This window comes from Crocodylus siamensis, chromosome 2 (genome assembly GCF_052110815.1).
Source record: "Crocodylus siamensis isolate JL-2025a chromosome 2, ASM5211081v1, whole genome shotgun sequence".
NCBI lineage: Eukaryota > Metazoa > Chordata > Crocodylia > Crocodylidae > Crocodylus > Crocodylus siamensis.
In genome coordinates, this window is record NC_143396.1 from 11,951,817 (window position 1) to 11,973,014 (window position 21,198).

The 21,198-nt window shown below is 58.9% G+C and overlaps 3 protein-coding genes across 6 annotated transcripts in view; 1 reads left to right on the forward strand and 2 right to left on the reverse strand.

Moving 5' to 3' along the window:
* DCTN1 (dynactin subunit 1) overlaps nt 1-2,199 on the reverse strand; it is a 119,164-nt gene extending 116,965 nt beyond the window's left edge. The window contains exon 1 of one of the 3 annotated variants that reach the window (XM_090035187.1): nt 2,093-2,199. The gene's annotated coding sequence lies outside the window, so the exon portion shown is untranslated. Of the gene's footprint in view, nt 1-2,003 lie in introns of all 3 variants that reach the window. The other 2 variants (XM_090035186.1, XM_090035188.1) reach the window with 2 other exon arrangements.
* LOC149869924 (uncharacterized) lies at nt 2,160-8,519 on the forward strand. 2 transcript variants are annotated; one of them, XM_090035267.1, is made up of 5 exons: nt 2,160-2,298; nt 2,829-2,918; nt 5,604-5,761; nt 6,414-6,580; nt 7,200-8,519. In XM_090035267.1, the coding sequence occupies exons 2-5, from the start codon at nt 2,908-2,910 to the stop codon at nt 8,511-8,513; spliced, it is 1,650 nt and encodes a 549-aa protein (XP_089891393.1). In that variant the 5' UTR covers nt 2,160-2,298; nt 2,829-2,907; the 3' UTR covers nt 8,514-8,519. The 2 variants fall into 2 exon arrangements, with proteins under 2 accessions (XP_089891393.1, XP_089891394.1); XM_090035268.1 differs by having other exon boundaries at nt 2,189-2,244.
* A 67-nt stretch (nt 8,520-8,586) lies between these two features.
* Nucleotides 8,587-14,198, reverse strand: LOC149869925 (retinol dehydrogenase 13-like). The gene is made up of 6 exons (XM_090035291.1): nt 13,948-14,198; nt 10,867-11,106; nt 10,482-10,571; nt 10,137-10,325; nt 9,513-9,619; nt 8,587-9,324 (listed from the first exon to the last, which is right to left on the reverse strand). Exons 1-6 carry the CDS (start codon nt 14,102-14,104, stop codon nt 9,049-9,051), a joined length of 1,059 nt encoding a protein of 352 aa, XP_089891417.1. The 5' UTR covers nt 14,105-14,198; the 3' UTR covers nt 8,587-9,048.
* Nucleotides 14,199-21,198: the final 7,000 nt, after the last annotated feature.

The following is a 21,198-nucleotide window of genomic DNA, read 5'->3' on the forward strand; positions in this document are numbered from 1 at the left end:
ATGGACATTGAATTCTCAGTAGAGAGATGATACTTTCACTCACAGAGTAATGAGCAGGGATCCTGGTTTTCTCCCATTTAAAAAAATCCCCAATTTTTTGTTTAAAAAAAGGTAACCTCCAATCCACATTTTTCCATGATTAAAACAAAATACCGCTAACACATATTTACATTTATATTAGCGGTGTTTTGTTTTAATGATGAAAAAAATATGGATTGGGGGTTACTTTTTTTAAACTGAAAATTGGAGATTTTTTTAAAGAAAAAACCAGGATCCCTGGCATTGAGCACCTAAACAAGTAAGTGCCCTGCAACTCGCAAGCTTTTCAGGAAAGCCTGCCCCTGCACAGCATGCTTCATGAGCTTGAAGTCCACCCTACACCTGAAAAATCATTTTTCCAGGCAAAGCTGTGGGGCTGAGGACGTGTTATGTATTATGCATGTGCCAAAAGACTAAACATTAAGTGTCAGGCAGACAAGCTTGAACTCCTACACTATAAACTATGAACCAAAACAACTAATAGTCATACATGGGTTTTTAATCTAATCCCTGTTTGGAAGAACATTTTACACTTTGCACAAATGTTTTAAACTTTCCCTATTTGCTGTTTAAAACACTATGAAAACAAATGCTAGGGGTTATTAGCATGAAGAGAGCTGGGACCTACAAAAATTGCTGTAGCACAATCTGGGTATCTGTGGACAAGCCATAATGATTTTGTTTTTTTGTCATTTTCATTCTGTGCAGACTCCTTCATCACCACACGCAAGTTTCTCGAAAGACTGTTTAACTACAGCCAGTGTAACGAACCCAGCTGCCATGCCCTAAATGGGTTGAAGAGTGTGACCATCTCCCAGAGGAAAGAGGTGAATCAGGCTGCAATAAGCAGCACAAGTTCTAGCTCCATAAGCAATGTCAGGAATAAAGTAAAAGGAGACCCTATGTTTTTCCACAACGTTTTACAGAGGTTTCGCTGCACAGGAATGATTCTGCTGCAGCGACGTGTTTGCAGGATCCTGGCCTTCCGGCTCCCCTCTCACCTCAGTTTGCCGGCAGGAACATGCAGGGGGAAAATATTGTTCTTGGGCATAAGGAGCTCCTCTGCTGAGTGACAACTGCTCCTACATTAAGTAACCGCAATTGTTCTCCGTGTAGCACTTGGGCTAGCGCTCCGCTCCCTAAAGAGTTCACATTTCAATCCTGCCACTGCTGCTTGCACTTGAATGCTCTGAAGATGCTTTCCAAAGAGGGAAAATGTCTCTGCAAATCAGTCACCACCAGCACCATCGCAAGCAGGACAAGGATGACAGGCAGGACAGAAAGCAGGCAAAGAAAGATCCTGTTGCTAATGCAATTATAGCTGCATTTGCAACAGAAAATGCGCAGGACAAACACGAGAGCAGAACTGCTCCTAACCACAGAGCAGCCAAGATCTGTGCAGGGAATGGGAACCAGCAACTCCACCTAGAGCAAATATGTACTCTGCGCCGCTGGGCGAAGCACTTTGTCCCTCTGCACCCGGGTTCTCTGTCTGCAAAGAGGGACCCGCACTCCATGCCTCTCTCATGGCTGGCAGCTCCCGGGAGTGCCCCAAGGGATGCTTCTGATTATGTGGCTACAGCAAGGTGCAAAGCGCCCCGACTCCCGTGCTGGTCCCTCATCCACAACACAAGTGCAGCATCGCAACGGCAGCCACCACTCAGCCTCGTTCTTGTCCCGGGAGACCTTGGGCCGCAGGAGCCTTGCTCGGGGGGGGCGGTGTACAAGGCCTCACCCCCACGCCTGCTGCAGCCCCCGCCTCACCCTGCACAGCAACCAACCCCGCTACCCCTGCCACGAACGGCCCGGCCACACCTCCTCAAGGACCAGGCCACGCACCCCCTTTCCCTCAGACATGTCTGGGCCCTGCCCCATACTCCCAAACCCCTTACACCTGGCTGGGCCCTGTCCCCCCCTTCACCTCAGACCTGGCTGGGCCCTGCCCATGCTGCCAAACCCCTTACACCTGGCTGGGCCCGGCCCCGGCCCGGCGCTACCTGCCGCCTCCGCCGCCCGCCCGGCCGCAGCGCCCGGCACCACCCAACCGCCTCACCCTTCGGAGGACCCCGACTGCCCTTCGCACCGCCCGCTCCTCGCCGGCGACCTTTCCACTCAGGCACAGCCCGAGGCAGCCCTGCGGGAGCCTGCGCCCAGACTGCGCATGCGCAGCGACGCCGCTGAGGCCAAGAGCGAGCTAGCCGTACGGTCAGTGGAGAGGGACAAATAGGATCGGGGGTTCAGCTGGTGCCAGGCGAAGCGGTACGGTATCCAGCATGTGCGAGCAGGGTGCCCGGTGCGCGCCGCCCCGGGGGGACGGGCAGCAGAGGAGGCTGTGGTAGTGCGGGGCAGGGGCAGGAGGAGGGTTAGACAGGCCGAATAGGGAAGAGAAAGTCCCGGGATTCATGCCTTCCTGCCCCATCCCGCGAGCCGCCGCCGCGGTTCAACACCGGCTCTGGGGAGCTGGTCCCCGGCGGGCAGGCGGGGGCATCGTGGTCGGAGGAGCTCCGCCCGCGGGCGGAAGGGGACTGGCCCGTGTCACAGAGCCGCTGGCACGGCTGCTGGAGCGCTCGCGGCGGAGGGCCCCTGTGTCCACGAAGGGGCGGAGGAGGGAGGGACCGGGAGACGATGGACGGGTCAGTCTCGCCTCCGTCCTTGGGAAAGCGCTGGAGAAAACCCCGACGGATCGCATTCGTGGGAGCCCGGCAGGGGAAATAATGCTGAAAGGAGATCAGCACGGGTTCATGGCAGGGAGATGCCTCCGGGCTAACCTCGTTTCTTTTTACGACCAGGTCACTCAACGCTTAGACGCAGGAGTCGAGGTGGATGTCATCTGCCTAGACGTTAAGGACGTCTTTGATACAGTATCGCATGCTGTTTTCGTAAGTAAACTGAGCGGCTGCGATGTAGATGATTGCACGGTCTGGTGGGTGGCAAATTGGCTCAGGGTCGCGCCCAGAGAGGGGTGGTGGACGGGTTGGTATTGACCTGGAAGGAGGTGGGCGGTGGGGTCCCGCAGGCCTCGGTCCTTGGACCAGTGCTGGTCAGCATCTTCATCAGTGACTTGGGCAAGGGCGTGGAGAGCACCCTGTCCAATTGCACGGACGATACCAAATTATGGGGCAGAGTTAACACAGCAGAGGGTAGGGATCGGATCCAGGCGGGTCTGGACAGGTTGGAAAAATGGGCAGAACAGACTAGGATGCAGTCCAACAAAGATGACTACAAAGTGCTGCACCGGGGCAAAAAGACCCACCAGCACACTTCCAGGCTGAGAGATGACCTTCTCAGCAGCACAGCCCAGAAAGGGATCTTGGAGTCATAGCTGACTCCATGATGAACATGAGTCGTCAGTGTGACAAAATGATCAACAAGGCTAAAGCACTTCATCGTGCACTAGCAGGTGCGTGACGAACAGGTCCAAGGAGGTGACCCTCCCCCTCTGTGCAGCACTGGTCAGGCCTCAGCTGGAGTACTGCGTCCAGTTCTGGGCGCCGCACTTCAGGAGGGATGTGGGCAGCATGGAGAGGGTCCAGAGGAGGCCACTCGTATGTATGGTCAGAGGCCTGCAAGCAAGGCCCTACAAGGAGAGATTGAGGGACCTGGATCTCTTCAGCCTTCACGAGAGGAAGCTGAGAGGTGATCTTGTGGCTGCTACAGATTCATCAGGGGAGGGCAGCAGGGAATAGGGGATGCTCTATTTACCAGGGGAGCCCTGGAGTAACTAGGAACAACGGCCACAAACTGACAGAGAGCAGATTTAGGTTGGACGTTGCTGGGGAGAATTTCTTCACTGTCAGGGTTGCCAGAATCTGGAACGGGCTCCAAGGGAGGTGGTGCTCTCCCCTACCCTGGGGGCCTTCAAGAGGAGACTGGACATGCACCTGGCTGGGGTTGTCTGACCCTGGCGCTCTTTCCTGCCCAGGGCAGGGGTCGGACTCAATGACCTACTGAGGTCCCTTCGGACCCTAACATCTACAAATCTATGTGGGAGCTGAGAGCTCAGCTGGATTCACTGGGGCTTGGACACGTGCTGGGAGGAAAGGGGCATCGGTGGCTCTGGGGCAGGCAGTGAGGGGCACAGCCTCTGCATTCGGCCCTTCCTGGACCTCAGTGCTGGAGGCTGCAGGGGAGAAGAACCGGGGAAAACCCTGCTCAGACCCAGGCACTCTCCCTCCAGCTCTGCCCATGGGACACAAACATATTTGATGTGCCAAAAAAAGCTCATGGGCTGTTGCCCATCATGAAACCTATATGCCTCCCTTACTACAGGACCATGGGACTGGGCAAGACGGACCTGGGGTCCTACCCAGTGCATGGCCATTTTTGTTCCCATGCAAAATCCTGGCCTGCCAGGTGCCATCAGTCCAGGGAGCCTGGGTACAGCCAGTGGCAGCTGCTGCCCTCCAGCCTGGTCCCGGCCCCAGGTCCTGGCCTGCCCAGCCCTGCAGAGAGGAGGCAGGAATTGCCCAGCTATCCCCCCCACCGTGCCCCAGAGGACTAGCACAGCTTGGAGCAGGTTGCGGGGAGAAGCAGGACAGATGACTCTGGGGAGGCAGCCCACCCCTGGCAACATAGGAGGGTAGGAGACGGGCACCGGACTGGGCAGAGATAGGGAGGGAAGGGGGCAGGTCTTGTTGCTACCCCACAGGTTGGCTGAGCTGTGATTCTCCCCAGCCACTGTCCCCAGGCAGATGGGCCCAAGACGCCTCTCCAGGGCAGTCCAGCCCCAGGCTTCTCCACTCCCAGCCCCCTGGCTCCTTTGGGCTGTTTCGGCTGGCCAGAGGGGTGGATGGGTCAAAAGGCAGCAGGAGACAAAGAAGGGGCTGGGCTGGGGCAGGGATGTCCTACTCCTGCTCCTGACTCAGCCTGTGCATGACGCAGCAACGAGGCAACTCCTGGAAGTGCCTGTCCCGCTGGGGCCATGTGCCAGGCACAGCCTGGACTTGCCTCTTCCGGGGCGTTGGCTTAGGGAGCGGCAGCAGGAGCGGCACCGGGCTCTTCCTGGCAGGCCCGCACCCGGGCTGCCCCAGTTCGCACCCTGCACTCTCCTGTCAGCAACTTTTCCATCAGCTGGGGCTGCCTCTGGAGCCCAGCAGCACCGCACAAGGGTACCTTGCATGACGCGCAAACAGGCGTAAGTTGGCAGCATTTCCCAATGGGGAGGGAAGGGTGAGAAGAACCTCCCTTTTGCTTTTGCAAGGATAGAAATCCCAAGGCACTGACACTTTCCCAGCCCACAAGCAATTGGGCTTTGCCCGGTCCCCAGAGCTTCAGGGAAACAAAGCTTTGAGTGAAACTGTTCAGGAAACATCTGTCAGAGTGGGACAGAGGCTGGCTGCTGCACACGTGGGACAGAGGTTGGGAGGAAATTGGGAGCCCTCGGCAGTTTCCAGCAGACATGCCCCCTCCTCCCGTCTCCCAGCCAGCATTGGTGAGCATCACTGCTGGGCCATCGCGGCAGCCAGCTCCCCTGGGAAGAAGCATTTGTTCTCATGTCTGGAGCTGCGGGCGAGTGGAAGGGAGGTCCCCCGTGCCTACATAACACCCCTCTGCCTCCACTGCAGGAGCCAGATGCCCAAGAGGAAAGGTGTCGCCTCGCTGAGCAGCCTGTGCCTGGGGAGCGTGGCCCAGCACATGCAGGGTGTGTGGGTGAAGGACTACAGTGAGAACTATCTGGACGAGTACCACTTCCGCTACATCATGGGGCCCTTCAATGAGCTGGGTGAGCAGCAGGTGGTGCTGGGCTCCGTCCTTCTCAGCCTGATGTGGGTTTACAACATACAAAAGGAGAAGGGATTTATTATCTTGTCCCTCGCCAAACAAGAACTGGGCATCAGAGTATGCAAAGAGCAGGCCAGCAGTTTATAACAAGTACCGGGAAGTTCTGGTTACCCCGGTGTGGCGTGAAAGGATGGGACTTATGGCAGGGGAGAGCTCAGACGTGGGGGAAGCTGAGAGCTTGCACGGATTCACCAGGACTTGGACACATGCTGGGAGGAAAGGGGCATCGGTGGCTGTGGAACAGGGGTGAGGAGCACAGCCTCTGCATCAGACCTGCCGGGACCTCAGTGCTGGAAGCTTCAGGGGAGAGAGGAATGGGGGAAACCCTACTCAGCCCTGGTCACTCTCCCTACCAGCCTCCTGTGTGACACAGGAGCAGGACGGACGTGGGGTCAGGCCCTGTATGTGGCAGTTCTGATGTGCCCAGCATAGGGGTGGGGGAGCGTGGCCGCAGGAGGGGGTAGAAGTCAGCTGGGGAGGGCAGGAGACGGCTTGGGTGGAAGGATGGAGACGTGCTGCAGCTCAGGGTCTCTGCCTGCCCACAGGCAACCCCATGCCCTCTGCCTCACACCCCATTGCCTCCGTCCCTGCAGCTGGCTGCCTGGTCCAGGACCTGCTGAAGCAACTGGGGGAGAGCCGGCGCCTGACACGAGCTGCACTGCACTTGCTGCTGGTGCCGCACCTGCGGGAGCTCAGCCTGCGCGCCTGCCCCAGCCTGGTCAGCAATGCCATTGCCCAGTTGGTCGCTATGCGCTGCACGGTAGGTGCAGCCCTGCCAGGTGCAGGCCCTGGGGCAGGGTGTGGGGCAGCTGCTCCAGATGCTTGCAGTTATTGTGGGGGGACAGCAATCCCTGGGCTCTGGGAAGGGAGTAGGGGCCAAGGCTATTTCCTTCCCAGAGCATGGGACTGCATAGTTGGAGGAGGCTGGGAACCCGGACTCCTGGGTTCTCCCCCAGCTCTGGGAGGCAGTGGGGTCTGGGGGCTAGAGCAGAGGGCTTTGAGAGCCTGGACACCTGGGTTCTCCCCCAGTTCTGGCAAGGTCATGAGGCTTGGGGCCCAGCTCAGCCAGCTAGCAGCTTTGTGACCCTGGACAGTCCCCTCCCCTCTGTCTCCAACCACACTCCAGGCAATAGGGTGGGTGTGGACCTGGCTGTAAGGGTTGGGGCACCGTGCTGGAGTCGGTCATGGTTCGGGAGGGCAGAGGCTGAGTGGCAACATGAGAGCACTGGGCCGAACCCCAAGGCCTCTGGCACCATCCAGTCCTGCCCTTCATCCCCAGGTCTGGTCCAAAGGGATTAGGCTGGCCCTGAGCTGGGGGCCAGGCAAGGAGATGGCTGTGCCCCACCAACCTGACGCTGTCCCTGTGGTTGCTGGTGCAGACCCTGTGCTCCTTGGACCTGCATGGCTGCAGCCGGGTCTCAGCAGCCGCACTGACGGACCTGCTGGAGGGGCTGCCACTGCTGACGACACTAGGCCTGGCCGAGACGCAAGCCGACATCCGGGTGCTGTCGGCCGTGGGCTCCTGCTGCCGGCGCCTGCGGCAGCTGGATATCTCGGGCTGCCACAGGGTGACACCAGAAGCCCTGCTGCACCTGGCCTATGACCCAACAGCACACGTCCCATGCTGCCCGGCCTTGCGGGTGCTACTTGCCGGCAGCATTGAACCGCAGGGGCGGGCCCCAGACTTGGTGGGGGCCTTGGTCTTCCTGCTGCTGGCGCTCCCCAGCCTGGAGGTGCTGGCCTGCCGCTGCGTCATGGAGGCCCTGTGTCTCATCCACACCCAGTGCTTCCAGACTCCCGGGGCCACAGCGCCACCAGGGTTCCCCTCGCTGAAGGAGCTGGCGCAGCACCGGCAGGGCGGCCAGACGGGCAGCGGGGACGCGTGGCTCACGCTGCCCCTCAAGCGGGTGGATGAGGTGGAGGAGCCCTTCCTCGCGACCCTCTGCGCCGTGTGCCCAGAGGCAGAGGAGGTGACCGTGGCTCTGAACGATGGCCCCGGCGCATGCTGGGACAACCTGGCATGGGGGCGCCTGTCCTGCCTGGCGCTGCATTGCATGGGGCCCCGAGGGCGGGGGCTGGCCGAGATGGTGCCCCTGGTGCGGAGCCTGGGGCCACGGCTGCGCTCTCTGGCTCTTCACGGCTTCACCTATGACGACGAGCTGTCCCTGAGTGCCCTGCTGGACAGCTGCCCCGGCCTCCGCACCTTCAGCACCCACCTGTGCACCCCCGCCGAGCCTCCCTGGATGCCAGATGGAGATGCCGAGCTGCACGGCTGGGCCCCCAGCCTTGTCCGCCACAGCTTCCCCCGGCTGCAGCTCTTCAGCCTGGCTCTGTCCAGCACCCAGGGGCCCCTGCCCAGCCAGCACATGGCGGTCCTGCATGCCATCCTTACAGCCGTGCTGAGCTGTGCCCCGTGCCTGGAGACCCTGCAGCTCCTCTGCCTGCCCTTCTCTCTGGACGGCCTGTTCCAGGCAGTGCTGCAGGCGCCCGGCCCGGTCCTGTGCCACCTGCGGGAGCTCTCGCTGGCCGAGAGCCAGGTGTCCAGCAGCACCGTGCGCCTGCTGCTGGCCTCGGACGGGCCCCTCCGCACCCTGAACCTGGTTGGCTGCCGGGACATCCACCGCCGGGACTACGACCAGTTCGTCCGCACGGTACAGGAGCAGCAGCTGCAGCTGGACATCACCTGGCAGTGACGGGGGACTCTCGATGCAGGACCGCAACTGCCCCCCTCCACCCGCTGCCCCAGACCACAGCCTGGACATAGGGGCCAGTGAGGCAGCCATGTTTAATAAAGCAGAGAGAACGGGGTCCCTTTTGTACAACGGCCCTGACAGCATCTCTGCCGAGCATCTGTGTTCAGCGGAGCGATGATTACGGGGTGGGAGCAGAGACTCCCAGGCCTGGAAAGGAAACCTAGCTGTCTGCTCCCAGACACGGAGGGGCTGGGGCTGGGGCTGGGGCTGGGGCTGGGGCTGGGATGGGGGCCAGGGATGCTGCATCCCAGAGGACAGCAAGGAGCCGGGGCCTGGGTTGGCGGAGTTGCTGGGCGTGCAGGCACAGGGCTGCGGTGTGCAGAGGGTCAGGCCGGCATGCAGAAGCCCATAGCCACGTTGCAAGCGTTACAGGGAGCAGCGAGGGGGTGTGGGCACCACCTGCTCGGCCAGGGGCTTGGGGCTGCTCCCAGCTGCAGGATTTTGGAGGCAAACAGCCGAGGGAGCCGGCAGGGGCTCACCTCCCTTCTTCAGGGACCTTGGCCTCCCGCGGCCCCGGCTCGTCCCCAGTCTGCCGCCTGTGCCCCAGAGCTGTGGGGGCTTTGCTCAGGCCCTCGCCAAGGCCGGTCAGCTGCTCGGATACCTCCCACAGCTTGCGGGCAAGGGCTGGGTCGCGGGCGGCCGCCACAGGCAGCACCAAGGCACAGTCGCTGTCAAAGTACTTGCCCGTCACGCCCGAGGCCTCCTCTGAGACGGCACAGTAGATGGTGCTGGTGGCACCCTCCTCCGGGGTCTGGGGGGACACCGGGGTCAGCATGGCCTGGGCAGCCCCTGCTGCCCCACCCGCAGTGGGGGCAGCTCAGGGACCCGAAGCCTCACCCATCTCCAGACACGGGCGCAGCCCAGCGCCCTCTCTGCAGGTGCACTCGCAGCCACTGCCCCCAGGACAGTCCGGCAGACACCCCCAGCCCCCACCCTCACCTTTATGACGAGTCCAGCCAGGGTGAAGAGGGCACGGACTGGCCAGCTGAAGTGGCGCATGATCGCTGTCCGCACCACACCAGGGTTTGAGGTGTTGACAGTCACCCCTGCAGAGGCAGAGCACAGTGGGGCACCAAAGTTGGCCTGTTCCCGTGGTAGGGACAGGCTGCAACCACTGCCCCGGCCTGGGGGTCCTGGGCGTTGGGCGGGCACTGCCCCGATGTGCCTGGCTCTGACTCCTGGCTCAGGGGCTGGGCTAGGGCCCGTGCAGGGTAGTTCCCTAGTCCCAGGCACGGGGAAGCAGTGAGCAGGCGATGTCTCTGCCCAGGACTGGGGGCACTGTGCACCCCCACCTGAATAGGAGCCAGCACCGTGCTCCAGTTGCCAAGAGCAAGTCTGAGTTGGCCCCTTGCACCTGCTTACCCAGCTCCTTCCCCAAGTCCAACCCCATCCAGCCAAAGGGGGCATGGGGATACCCCGGGCAGAGCAGAACAAGCCCCTGCTTTGGGGACCTCAGCCCCTCAGAACAGCCCCTACCTCACGGGGGGGGGGCAGCAGGCATCATGCCCTGTGCCTGCAGGATGTAGGGGGAGAAGGGGCAGGGGGCTCTGGGACCCCACAGACCTGTGCCTTGCAGCCGCCTGGCCAGCTCGCTGGTGAAGAGGATGTTCATAAGCTTGGTGCTGTTGTAGATGCGGTAGAAGTTCAGGGGCTTCTTCTTGCCCGTCAGCTCCTGCAGGTCAATCTTGCCCTCGCTGTGTTTGAACGAGGAGACGTTCACGATGCAGGCAGGAGCCGACCGCCTCAGCAGATCTGTGCAGGGGGGCACAGGGAGCTTGCGTCACAGCCAGGCGGTGGGGGCGGGGGCCAGGGGCAGGAGTCTCAGCTGGGGGCGCCCTGCAAACAAGTGCCCAGGGGCCGCAGTGCATGCAGCAGCCTAGCGCGGAGCAGGACAGCCCTAAGTCTTACCCAGCAGCAGGTTGGTGAGCAGGAAGGGGCCCAGGTGGTTGGTAGCAAAGGTCACCTCCAAGCCCTCAGCCGTGGTGGAGAAGGGCAAGCCTGGACGAGAAGAGTAGAGATGGGACTAGGCTGGCAAGAGCAGGACGGGGGCACAGGGAAGGGACCCTCCGGGCCATCGTGGGCCTGGGAGCAGGTGCCAGGGGCTGGGAAGCTGGTTCCCCACAGCCCAGGGGCCTGGGATGGGACCTCCTGGCCCAGCGTGGGGACATCCCAAGCAGCCCCTGGAGCTGGACTCAGGTGCCCATTTGCCCCGGCGGCTCGGGGCCCCGCTCCGGCTGGCAGGTGCCAGGGTCCCAGCCGCCTCGCCCAGGCCAAGCAGCTCCTTGCCCCCTACCCGTCACGCCCGCGTTGTTGACCAGGATGTCCAGCCGCTCCTCCTCCTGCAAGACCTGTTGGGCGAAGTGCCGCACGGAGGCCAAGGAGCTGGTGTCCAGCAGCCGCAGCAGCACGTGCGGGCTGCCCGTGGCCCTCTGGATCTCCGCCACAGCTGCCTGCCCCCGCTCCTGGCTGCGGCAGGCCAGGATGGTCCGGGCATTTCTGCGTGCCAGGTCCAGGGCCACGCACTTCCCGATGCCTGCAGACATGGGGCTGCATCACCCCCACGCCCACCTGGCCCAGCCCCCTGCCCCTGCGCCGCCCCCACCCAGGGTCCCTGGGGCGAGCACAGCAGCCCGTAGCAGAGCAGGGGGCTCAGGCAGGCGCACTCTTGCCGGCGCTGCAGGAGAATGGGGTTTCCAGAAAGATTTGTGCAGCCCCAAACTTGAAGAAGCAGGGTCCGGTGCTGAGCCAGAGACAAGGCAGAGCACAGCGAGCCAGCTGGGCTTCGGGTCAGCGCCCGGCTCGGGCAGAACTGAGGCTCGCAAGCTCCGTGTCCTGGGGCAGCACCTGCCACCCCCCAGCCCTGCTGCATCTTCCACCCTGCCTTGCCTTTGTGCCAGCACCCCCCGCCTGCAGCGAGACCCCCACAACACCGCCCTGGAGAGCAGCAGGCGGTGCTTGGCTCATGGGGATATGCTCATCCCCAGAGCCGTTGTCTTTCCAGCGGTGGAAGGATTGCAGAAAGGCTGCCAAGTGCTTTCCAGGGCCAGAAGGATGTGGTCTTTCCCTGGGTGCTTGCCATTCCCAGGGGAAGCAGGAGCACCAAGCTGCCCAGCGGAGGGGCATGATCTGGGGATCCTGCTTCTGGGCAGGGGCTGGATGCAGGCTGGCACCACCGGGAGGGGAAGAATCTGGGCAGAGGTCTGTCCAAGCATGGCACAGGAGTCCGGGAGGCTCAGGGCTGCGAGGCCAGATCCCTGCCACGCGGTGTGAGCACGTGGGCAGCGTTTCAGCCATGGGATTGCCGGGCCACATCGGGAGTGACCCAGATGCTCCCCCCTGCACCAGGTTGCAAATCGCTGGCAGGCAGAGCAGGAATGGGCATGGCCAGATCTATCTGCATCTGCGGGGGAAACGACCTTGGGCAGTGACTCATTAACCAGCACGAGGCAGAGGGCAGATGGGAGGGGATGGGGAGCAACAGTGGTGTTTGTCCCCTGGGCCTGGCTGCCGCTGGCTGGGGCACACCAAGGTCTCTGACCCCCTCGCTTCCCAAACCCTGCCCCGTCCCCATCACCCCAACCACCCCCCCAGTGTGGGGAGTGCATGGGGCTTGGGAGCAGCTGCCCCGCTCTGCTGCCCGCCCCGCTCTTCCCCAAGGGGCACAGGACCCAGCGGTGCATACTACAGCCCTGGGGCTGCTCTGCATCCGCTGGCAGCAGGAGCAGGTGCTGCAGATGTGAGCCTGGGCGGCAGCTTGGGATCAAGGTCCCGGCTGGCAGGGGTGGGTCACATCCAGCCCAGCCCCAACTTGAGGCAGGATCCGCCCTGTCTGTCCACACCTAGGGTGGGTGAAATGCGGCCTGGGGGCTAGATGCAGCCCGCCAGGCCATTCTATCCGGCCCGCAGGGCCCCTAAAAAATTTAGAAAATGAATATTAATCTTCCCTGGGCTGCCTGTCATGCAGCCCTCGATGGCTTGCCAAAACTCAGTAAGTGGTCCTCTGCCCAAAATAATTGCTCACCTCTGGTCCACAGCGTCCCAAGCAAGCCCTGGTCTGACCTACTCATAGTTTCATAGATGTTAGGATCAGAAGGGACCTATTAGTTCATTGCGTCCAACCCCCTGCCCTGGGCAGGAATCAGTGCTGGGGTCAGATGACCCAGCCAGGTGTCTGTCCAATTTCCTTTTAAACACCTCCAAGGAAGGGGACAGCACCACCTCCCTTGGAAGCTTATTCCACATTTTGGCAACTCCTGCTGTAAAGAATTTTGTCCAATCTGAATTTGCTCACTTCCAGTTTGTGGCCATTATTTCTAGCGACCCCGACAGGCGCCCTGGTAAACATCATATCCCCTGTTTCTTGCCCCGATGAGTTTGTAGGTGGCCACAGGATCACCTCTCAGCCTCCTCTTGCGGAGGCTGAAGAGGTCCAGGTCTCCCAATCAATCCACTTAGGGTTTTTTCTGTAGGCCTTTAACCGGACGAGTGGGCCTCCTCTGAACCCTCTCCAGGCCGTCCACATCCCTCCCAAAGTGCAGCACCCAAAACTGGACGCAGTACTCCGGCTGCAGCCTGCGCAATGCTGCATAAAGGGGAAGCATCATCGCCCTGGCCCTGTTTGTGACGAACCGACTTATGCAAGGAAGGGTACAGCTGGCTTTACTTATTACCAAATCACACTGTTACTCAAATTTGTTTTGGAACCGACTATGACTTTCCGCAGTTGGGCTACTTAGAGTGGTGCCTCCAGGGCTACAGGTGTGTGGATGACTCTTCCTCCCCAAGCGTAACACGTGCCACTAAACTGCATTCCTAGCAGGACAGCACAGAACAAAGACATGCCGAGCCCCCGGCCCTGGACATCCAGGGGGATGAGGATGCCAGTGTCCTGCCACTGCCAGGTGGGTTTCATGTGCTCCAGAGACCCCAGGCTGAGCATTGGCACAGCCCAGTCCCCATCCCCCAGCCAGGGCTGCAGCAGGACCAGCGCCTCTAAGAAAGTAGAAAAATAAACTCCAACGCCTACAGGAACAGGACAGGGGGAAATCCTTTGCTGGCGGAAGGCAGCTCAAGCAGGCAGGCAGAAAGCAGGAGAGGCAGGAGCTGAGGAATTGCAGCTGCAGCTGCAGCTGGGGGAGATCCCCTTACAGGGCCTGGCCCCTGGGGCTGGGGGTCACCCCTGCTGCAGGGGGAGGGGGCTGCCAGGCTTCCAGGGGCAGGGGGCACAGGTGCACGCAGGAGCAGCGAGCGGGGCTTTCCCTCTACCCTTCTCCCTGCCAGCAGCTGCCAGCCGCTCCCTGGGGGTGAGGGCAAGAGGATAGGAGCTCCCCACCCCACGCCAGGCAGGAGTGGCCCCGGCCGCCCCCAGACTCACCGCTGTTGGCCCCAGTGACGATAGCCGTCTTGCCAGTCAGGTCAGTGGGGCAGTGCCTGGGCTGCCAGGACCGTCTCCCCTTGACCCAGAGGAGCAGAGCCAGCCCCAGCGTGGCCACACACCAGCCCGGGTGGCTGCAGATGCTGGCCAGCTCCATGGCAGGGGGGACAGGGGTCACAGCAGGCACTGTCCCAGCCCAGGCTTCAGCCCCAGCTGCCCTGTACAGCTGGGGCACTCCCAGCAGCCTGGCTCCTCGCATGCGGGGAAGGGTGTTTTATACTCACGTGGGGAGGAGCACGGGCTGGGCGTGCAGCACCACTGTCCCATGCTTAAAGAGCCCTGGGTGTATGCCTTTAAGACTGATAGACAGAAGTTTTTACATTTGCCCCAGGATTACCGGGGGGAAGAGCTGACTTGCAGGCAAGGGACTGCTCTCCAAATAAATAAGTTTATCATTCTATAGCTTAACTCCTTGGTCTTTTGAGAACAACACATAGTACCAGGGTGCAAAGAAAGACACACAAAAAATGGCAATCAGGACTCGTAGTAGAGATGATATCCTTTATTCAACCAACAAGATTTTTGACAAAAAATCTTTACAAAAAAAGTGGAGCATTTCAGAATTGCAGAGGAGTTCAAGCTGGCCAGCAATGCAGCAGAAACCTGGAAGAAATTTAAGCAGAATTTCACCATATATAGGATAGCCAATGGAGCTACAGAGAAGGAAGACTAATTCAAGGCTGCTATTTTTTTAAATAATTTTTTATATTAAAATTTAATTTTTTTATAATAGCCTACAACTGTCAGAAGCAAAACAGAAAAGCTATGGTCCAATAATAAAAAAGTTTGAGGAATATTGTATACCCAAACAAAATGAAATGTTTGAATGGTACAATTTCCACAGGAAACAGCAGAAAGAATGTAAGACAATAGAGGAGTTTGTCAAAAAAAGCTACAGATTCATACACTGATTTTTACCGGTCATTCTTACATTACAGGGCAATACCTATGCAGTACAGATTTTCTCCAGCAGAAATGCTATTTAATGGGAAACTTGACACCAGGTTACCAAGTCTTGTGGATGATACTCATCAGAATGAAACACAAAGCATGAAAACATTTTAAAAATTTGAAAACCTCGAACAAAAATGATACTATGGCAGGGTTTTCAGGGAGTTACCATAACTGCACAACAAAGACATGGTGCTTATTTCAGATGGACGAACGGGGAAACAAAAAGCACTAGTTTCCCATCAAGTAGCTCTCCACTCTTATCAAGTGGTAACACCGGGAGGACAGGTGTTAAGAAGGAACACATGACACTTGCATCTTGTAAAGAGGAGAAAAGAAACAGCATCACAAAATTTGCCAAGGGGAACAGAGCTAACAACAAAGCAACAAGAAACAGCAGAGGAGATGGGAAAGGACACAAAAGTAGAGACTCTGAACAAGGAAACCAAACAAGAACTGATCCAACAAGAATTAAGAATGCAGAGACATTGAGGAGATCACTTTGAGCTAAAAAGCCAGCACAAAGACTTGTTAAAATGTGCTTTAACTCTGGGTTGAACTAAACTGCCAGTGTTAGTATTACATGGGGATATGTTACACGTAAAGGGGGAAGATGTGTGGATCCCTTTAAGGTAGCTGTAGCCGTGTTGATCTAAGGACACAGGCAGACAAGGTTCTTGCAAAGAACAATTTTCCCAACTATTTAGTTGGTCTAATAAAACAGATCACATCTACCTGAAGAACCTGGATGCTTTTAAGAGTGTTATGTAGAAGTTACACCATTTGCCCAGGTTGCTGGAGGAAACAGCAGACCTGCAGGCAAGCGACTGCTCTCCAAATAAACAAGCTTTATTGTTCCATAAACTGAACTCCACGAGCTGTCCCAGAGCCCAGCAGACTCCTAAAGTGTCCCCAGTGGCCTGTTATCTGACTTGGCCTGACTGCCAGGGGCCAGCGGCCCCACCTGACCCTGGTGGGCTGCCCCTGAACACCGCTTGGGAGCAGCAGCTCTCAGGGAAGCCTGGCTGAGAAGAGCAGAGGGGCTGGGGCTGGGGTTGCGGCATCCTTGAGCTGCTGCCTGTGGGGCTGTGACCACCCACTGCAGTGCCATGCCCACTCCCTGTCCCCTGGCAGGCTCCATGGCTCTTTGCACCCAGGCTGAGAGTTGCAAGGGAACTGACCTTCAGTCTCTCTTGGTCTTTTTGGTCACCCTTCTCTGTCCTTTTCCTAATTCTGCGATGTCCATTTTGAGCTGTGGGGACCAAAACTGCCCTGGAGGAATCCCAGCTCTGGAGGGAAGAAGGGGCTAAGGAGCATGTGGGCACCTATATGTCTATCCAGGTGAACAGGTGATGGGGCAGGGGGCACGGGGCAGATGTACAAGAACAGGTGGGAGCTGGGTGCAGAAGCCTGAAGACTTGCAGGGTCCCCCCTCTCATGGTAGCGGGTCAGGAGGCCCGGGGCAGTGGCTGGCTGGGGGGTGTCTCCATACCCATGTAGGCCACCCATCATAAGAGGTCCTTGGAGAGCAGCACTGTCTGCAGCTGCAGAAACCCTCCCCTGCTCATCAGTCAAGGCCGCGCGCTGGAGCTGATGACGGCTCAGGGGGAGTGCCGGACCAAAGAGCAGCTCATGGCCTTGCCTGTGGATAAGGAGCTGGGAACGATGCTCTATCAGCAAGGCTTCCCCGGGGCTGCGGCAAGGACAGGGCCTGCTTGGCTGCAGTCGAGGGGGGTCGGACACGAAGGGACCGGGGCAGCAGCATCTGCCCTGTCCCTTGCTGGGTGCTGTGGGCAGGTGAGAGGGTAGAGGCTGGGCCGCAGCGCCAGCATGGCGGTTCTCAGCCTGGCACCATGGCCCTGGGGTGCCAGGAGACCCTGTCAAGGCTGCCGGTGCATGGCAGGCCATGTTAGCCGTGTTCGGGCTGCACATGTGACTCACGGGTCAACCCAGAGATTGCCCAGAGAGATCCAGAGCATTAGAAACATCCTGGCCTGCTGCTGCCAGCTCGCTGAGGGCTTTGCAACAGAGTCCCAGAGCCGCGGGGCAGGCAGGGAGCTGTGGGGTCACATCCAGTCCAGCCCTGCCTGAGGCAGGATCATCCTTGTCCAAACCAGCACAGACAAACCCCGTGTCCGAGCTCTGAGCAACACGATGCAGTCGCCCCAACACACCCCAGGCATCTCTCCCACCCCTGGCCCCTGGAAACAGGGGGCCACGGCCGCCAACATCCTGCTGCTGCCGGGGGGGCACAGACACTGCAGAGAGCCCAGGTCGTGCCCCCGCTGCAGAGGAAGGCAAAACCCCCCAGCGCGGACCAGTCTGAGCAGGGGGGAAATCCCTGCCTGCCCCAGTGCAGTGTTGGGATGAGCCTGAGCGCAGAGGCGAGACCCTCCAGCTGTCGGCCCGACTTTAAGAATCAGCAGCTGATAATCATAGATTTCATACATTTCATAGACTTTAGGGCTGGAGGACCTCACAAGATCACTGGGTCCAGCCCCCTGCCCAAGGGGCAGTAGGCCAGCTAGGGTCAAAGGACTCCAGCAAGGTAAGCGTCCAAATGCTTCTTCAAAGTGTCCAGAGTAGGAGCTTGCATCACCTCTGGGGGAGTCTGTTCCAGACCTTGCAGGGCTCAGACAGTGAAGAAGTTTTTCCTTATGTCCTGCCTAAAATGGACTTGCAGCATTGGTGATGCGAAGTGGGTCCCATGACTTCCCTGCAGAGCCAAGGGGGTTGTTGAGCCCTTTTACCATCTTTCCTACGGGTGGGGATGGACTCCCCTTGTGCTTCTAGCATAGCTTCCTTAAGGAGCAATCACTCATCATTAACTCCCCTCCCTGTGAAAACATGGCCTCTCAGGCCCTCAAGAACAGGCCTCCTAAGCTTATGAAAGTCGGCTTTCCTAAAGTCAAGGACAACTGCATTGCTGGTCGACTTGCCAGCTTTGCAATGCATAGTGAAGGTGATCAGCTCATGGTCACTGTCTCCCAGCTTCCTTTCGAGTCTTAGGTCACTGATTAGATCATCCCCTGTGGCCAGTACCAGATCCAGCAGCGCCTTGCCTCTTGCCAGCCCATAGCCTTCCTGAGACAGGTAGAGCTCGTCCACCCACGTGACGAAGCTTGGTGATTGATTGGATTTGGCCGAGTGCTTGTCCCTTGTGCAACATCCCTAAAACGACCAACCTCAACACATCCCGTCAATCACTCAGGGACGTTTATTGATGCCCAGGGCAGCATATGACAATGAGCCACCCAGCAAAGGCTCTCACCATATGCCGCGCCCAGGGATGCACACAGGAAGATGGATGTCTGAGCAGCCCACGATCGTCTTCTGCAGGGCTCTGGCTTCAGTCTGCAGTGGAAGTTGCTGACTCTTTCTGCTCCTCTCCAGTGTTAAACCTTTAGTCCATCCATGGTGTCCCCAGCTGGTGCTCATTCACTGATGGTCCAGTCCCATGTACCTTCGTCATTTCATAGCTGGTCGGGTCAGAAGGGACCTGAACAGATCATCAAGTCCGACCCCCTGCCATGGCAGGAAAGAGTACTGGACTCACATGACCCCAGCTAGGTAGTTACCAAGCCTCCTTTTAAACACCCCCAGGGTAGGAGCCAGCACCACTTTGCTTGGAAGTTGGTTCCAGATCCTAGCCGCCCTGACTGTGAAGTCGTGCCTCCTGATACCTAACCTAAACCTGTCCCCTGCCAGCTTGTGACCGTTATTCCTGGTCACTCCTGGCCATGCTCGGGGGAACAGGGACTCCCCCAGTGCCTGTTGGTCCCCTCTGACTAGTTTGTAACAGGCCACCAAATCCCCCCCCATAGCCTTCTCTTGTGGAGGCTGAACAGGTTCAGGTCCCGTTGCCTCTCCCCGTAGGGCCTGCCCTGCTGTCCCCTGATCATACGAGTGGCCTCCTCTGGACCCTCTCCATGCTGTCCACATCCCTCTTGAAGTGTGGCGCCCAGAACTGGACGCAGTCCTCCAACTGCGGCCTGACCAGTGCTGCATAGAGGGGGAGGATCACCTCCCTGGACCTGCTCGAGATGCATCTGTGGATGCAGGACAAGGTGCGGTTGGCCTTCCCAACCGCGTCCCTACACTGCCGGCCCATGTTCATCTTGGAGTCAATGATGACCCCCAGATCCCTTTCCGCCTCCGTGCTGACGAGAAGGGAGTTCCCCAACCTGTAGGTATGGTGCTGGTTGTTCCTCCCCACATGCAGCACCTTGCACTTGTCAGTGTTGAATCCCATCCTGTTCTCATCCACTCACCCTTGTAATCTGTCTAGGTCCAATTCCAGCCTATTCCTCCCCTCTAGCGTGCCCACATCCCCCTACCTCTTAGTGTTGTCTGCGAATTTGAACAGGTGCTTTTTACCCCCTCGTCCAAGTCACTGATGAAGATGTTGAACAGTGCGGGCCCGAGGACCGAGCCCTGGGGGACCCCGCTGCCCACATCCCTCCAGGTCGAAGTTGACCCATCCACCACCACTCTCTGGGTGCGGCCCTCCAGCCAGCTGGCGACACATCTGACTGTGTGGGTGTCTACACCACAGCCCCCCAGTTTCTTAATGAGAACGGGGTGAGAGACAGTGTCAAAGGCCTCCCAAAAGTCCAGGAAGACGATGTCCACTGCTACCCTGCATCTAAGGATTTGGTGGGCTGGTCGTAGAAGGCCACCACGTTGGTCTGACAGGACCTGCCCCTAATGAACCTGTGTTGGTTGCCCCTAAGCATGAACTCTCCCCCGGCCCCTCGTGGACATGTGCCAGGATAACTCTCTTGCCCAGGATCAAGGCAAGACTAACTGGCCTAAAGTCCCCGGGTCCTCCTTCCTCCCCTTTTTGAAGATAGGAACCACGTTGGCCTCGTCCAGTCCTCCGGCCCCACACCAGAGCCCCACGAGTGCTCGTACAGCCATGCCAGGGGTCCCGCAATGACCGTAGCCAATTCCCTCAGCACTCGGGGGTGGAGATCGTCCGGACCCACTGATTCGAATACATCCAGTTCCTCCAGACGCTCCCTGACTAGTTCCTCACTGACCCTTGGCCTAGGTGTGCCCCCCCAGGGCTTGAGGGGGGCCCAGTGTGGGTGTTCCAGTCCCTGCTTAGGAAAATGGAGGCAAAGAAATCGTGAAATATGTTGGCTTGCCCCATCTTGTCCCACTGCTGGAGGGTTTCTGTCCATGCGTGCTTTGTGCACCAGGAATCTGGTAAGATGGCTGTACAGCTGGAATTTTTTCATCCCAAACTGGGACTTTTAAGTACCGGGGCAGAATGCTATAGCTGCATTCTGGTCTTTGGGATGCATGGGAGATGGGGTTGCTTTTGTATTCAAGGCTCCTTCCACATGCTCTACTCCCCTGCCAAAAAAGCGTCTCTATCTCTGGAAGGTGAGAACTGCCTGGTTACAAAGCTACTCCCCCACTGGGCCGTAAGAGCCTGATGTTGCTGTCTAGCATGCTCGTCAGCCACACTTAAATTGAATGTATTGAATGATAATCAATAAGTACTGAATATGCACTAAAATTCTAAAAATTTGAAATTTTAGCCATCACTACGCAGGACCCTGCAGGGTTGGTGCCAGCAGGAGCATTGGCACAGCCCAGCCCCATCCCCAGCAGCACCAGCACCTCTGGGGGAGGCTTAAAACCCCCTGAAGCATGGCACAGAAAGGGGAGAAGAGGGCAACACCTGGGACATAACACCTGGGACATCCCCACAGTAGGACACAGGCATCACTGCAGCCCTAGACCATGAGCCCCCTGGCAGCAGCAGGACGTTGGTGGCCGTGGCCCCCCTGTATCCCAGGGGCAGGGGTAGGGGCAGTGGCGGGGGCGATGCCTGGGGCTGTGTTGGGGGTGACTGTGTCATGTGGCTCCAAGGTCGGACACAGGGGTTTTCTGGGCTGGTTTGGACAGGGCTGATTCTGCCTCAAGCGGGGCTGGGACTGGATGTGACCCCGCAGCTCCCTGCCCGCCCCACGGCTCTGGGACTCTGCTTCCCAAGGAAAGTATCAGCTCCCTGTTACAGGCTTCAGACCTGCTTGGGAGCAGGAGGGAGAAGTCCTGGCCATGCTGCCTCAAGTTCCTGGCTGGCAAAGCGGATCCCGCTCCCCCTCCCCTCCGGGGCAAGGCCGATGGCACCGGCTTCATGAGACAGTCCCTGCTCCTCCAGCGGCAGGAGCTGCAGCAATTAATGCTGCTGCTGTTTGTGCTGCCCATGGTGAGCTCTGCAGCCAG

Excerpts from the sequence above, each read along its gene's own strand:
- LOC149869925 (XM_090035291.1), bottom strand. The coding sequence starts at position 14,104 with ATGGAGCTGGCCAGCATCTGCAGCCACCCGGGCTGGTGTGTGGCCACG. Across the intron at positions 9,620-10,136 it reads CAGGCGGCTGCAAGGCACAG|GGGTGACTGTCAACACCTCA; the intron begins GTCTGTGGGGTC and ends CTGCCTCTGCAG. Across the intron at positions 9,325-9,512 it reads TGGCTGGACTCGTCATAAAG|ACCCCGGAGGAGGGTGCCAC; the intron begins GTGAGGGTGGGG and ends GTGTCCCCCCAG.
- LOC149869924 (XM_090035267.1), top strand. Across the intron at positions 5,762-6,413 it reads GGGGCCCTTCAATGAGCTGG|CTGGCTGCCTGGTCCAGGAC; the intron begins GTGAGCAGCAGG and ends CCGTCCCTGCAG. Across the intron at positions 6,581-7,199 it reads TGGTCGCTATGCGCTGCACG|ACCCTGTGCTCCTTGGACCT; the intron begins GTAGGTGCAGCC and ends TTGCTGGTGCAG.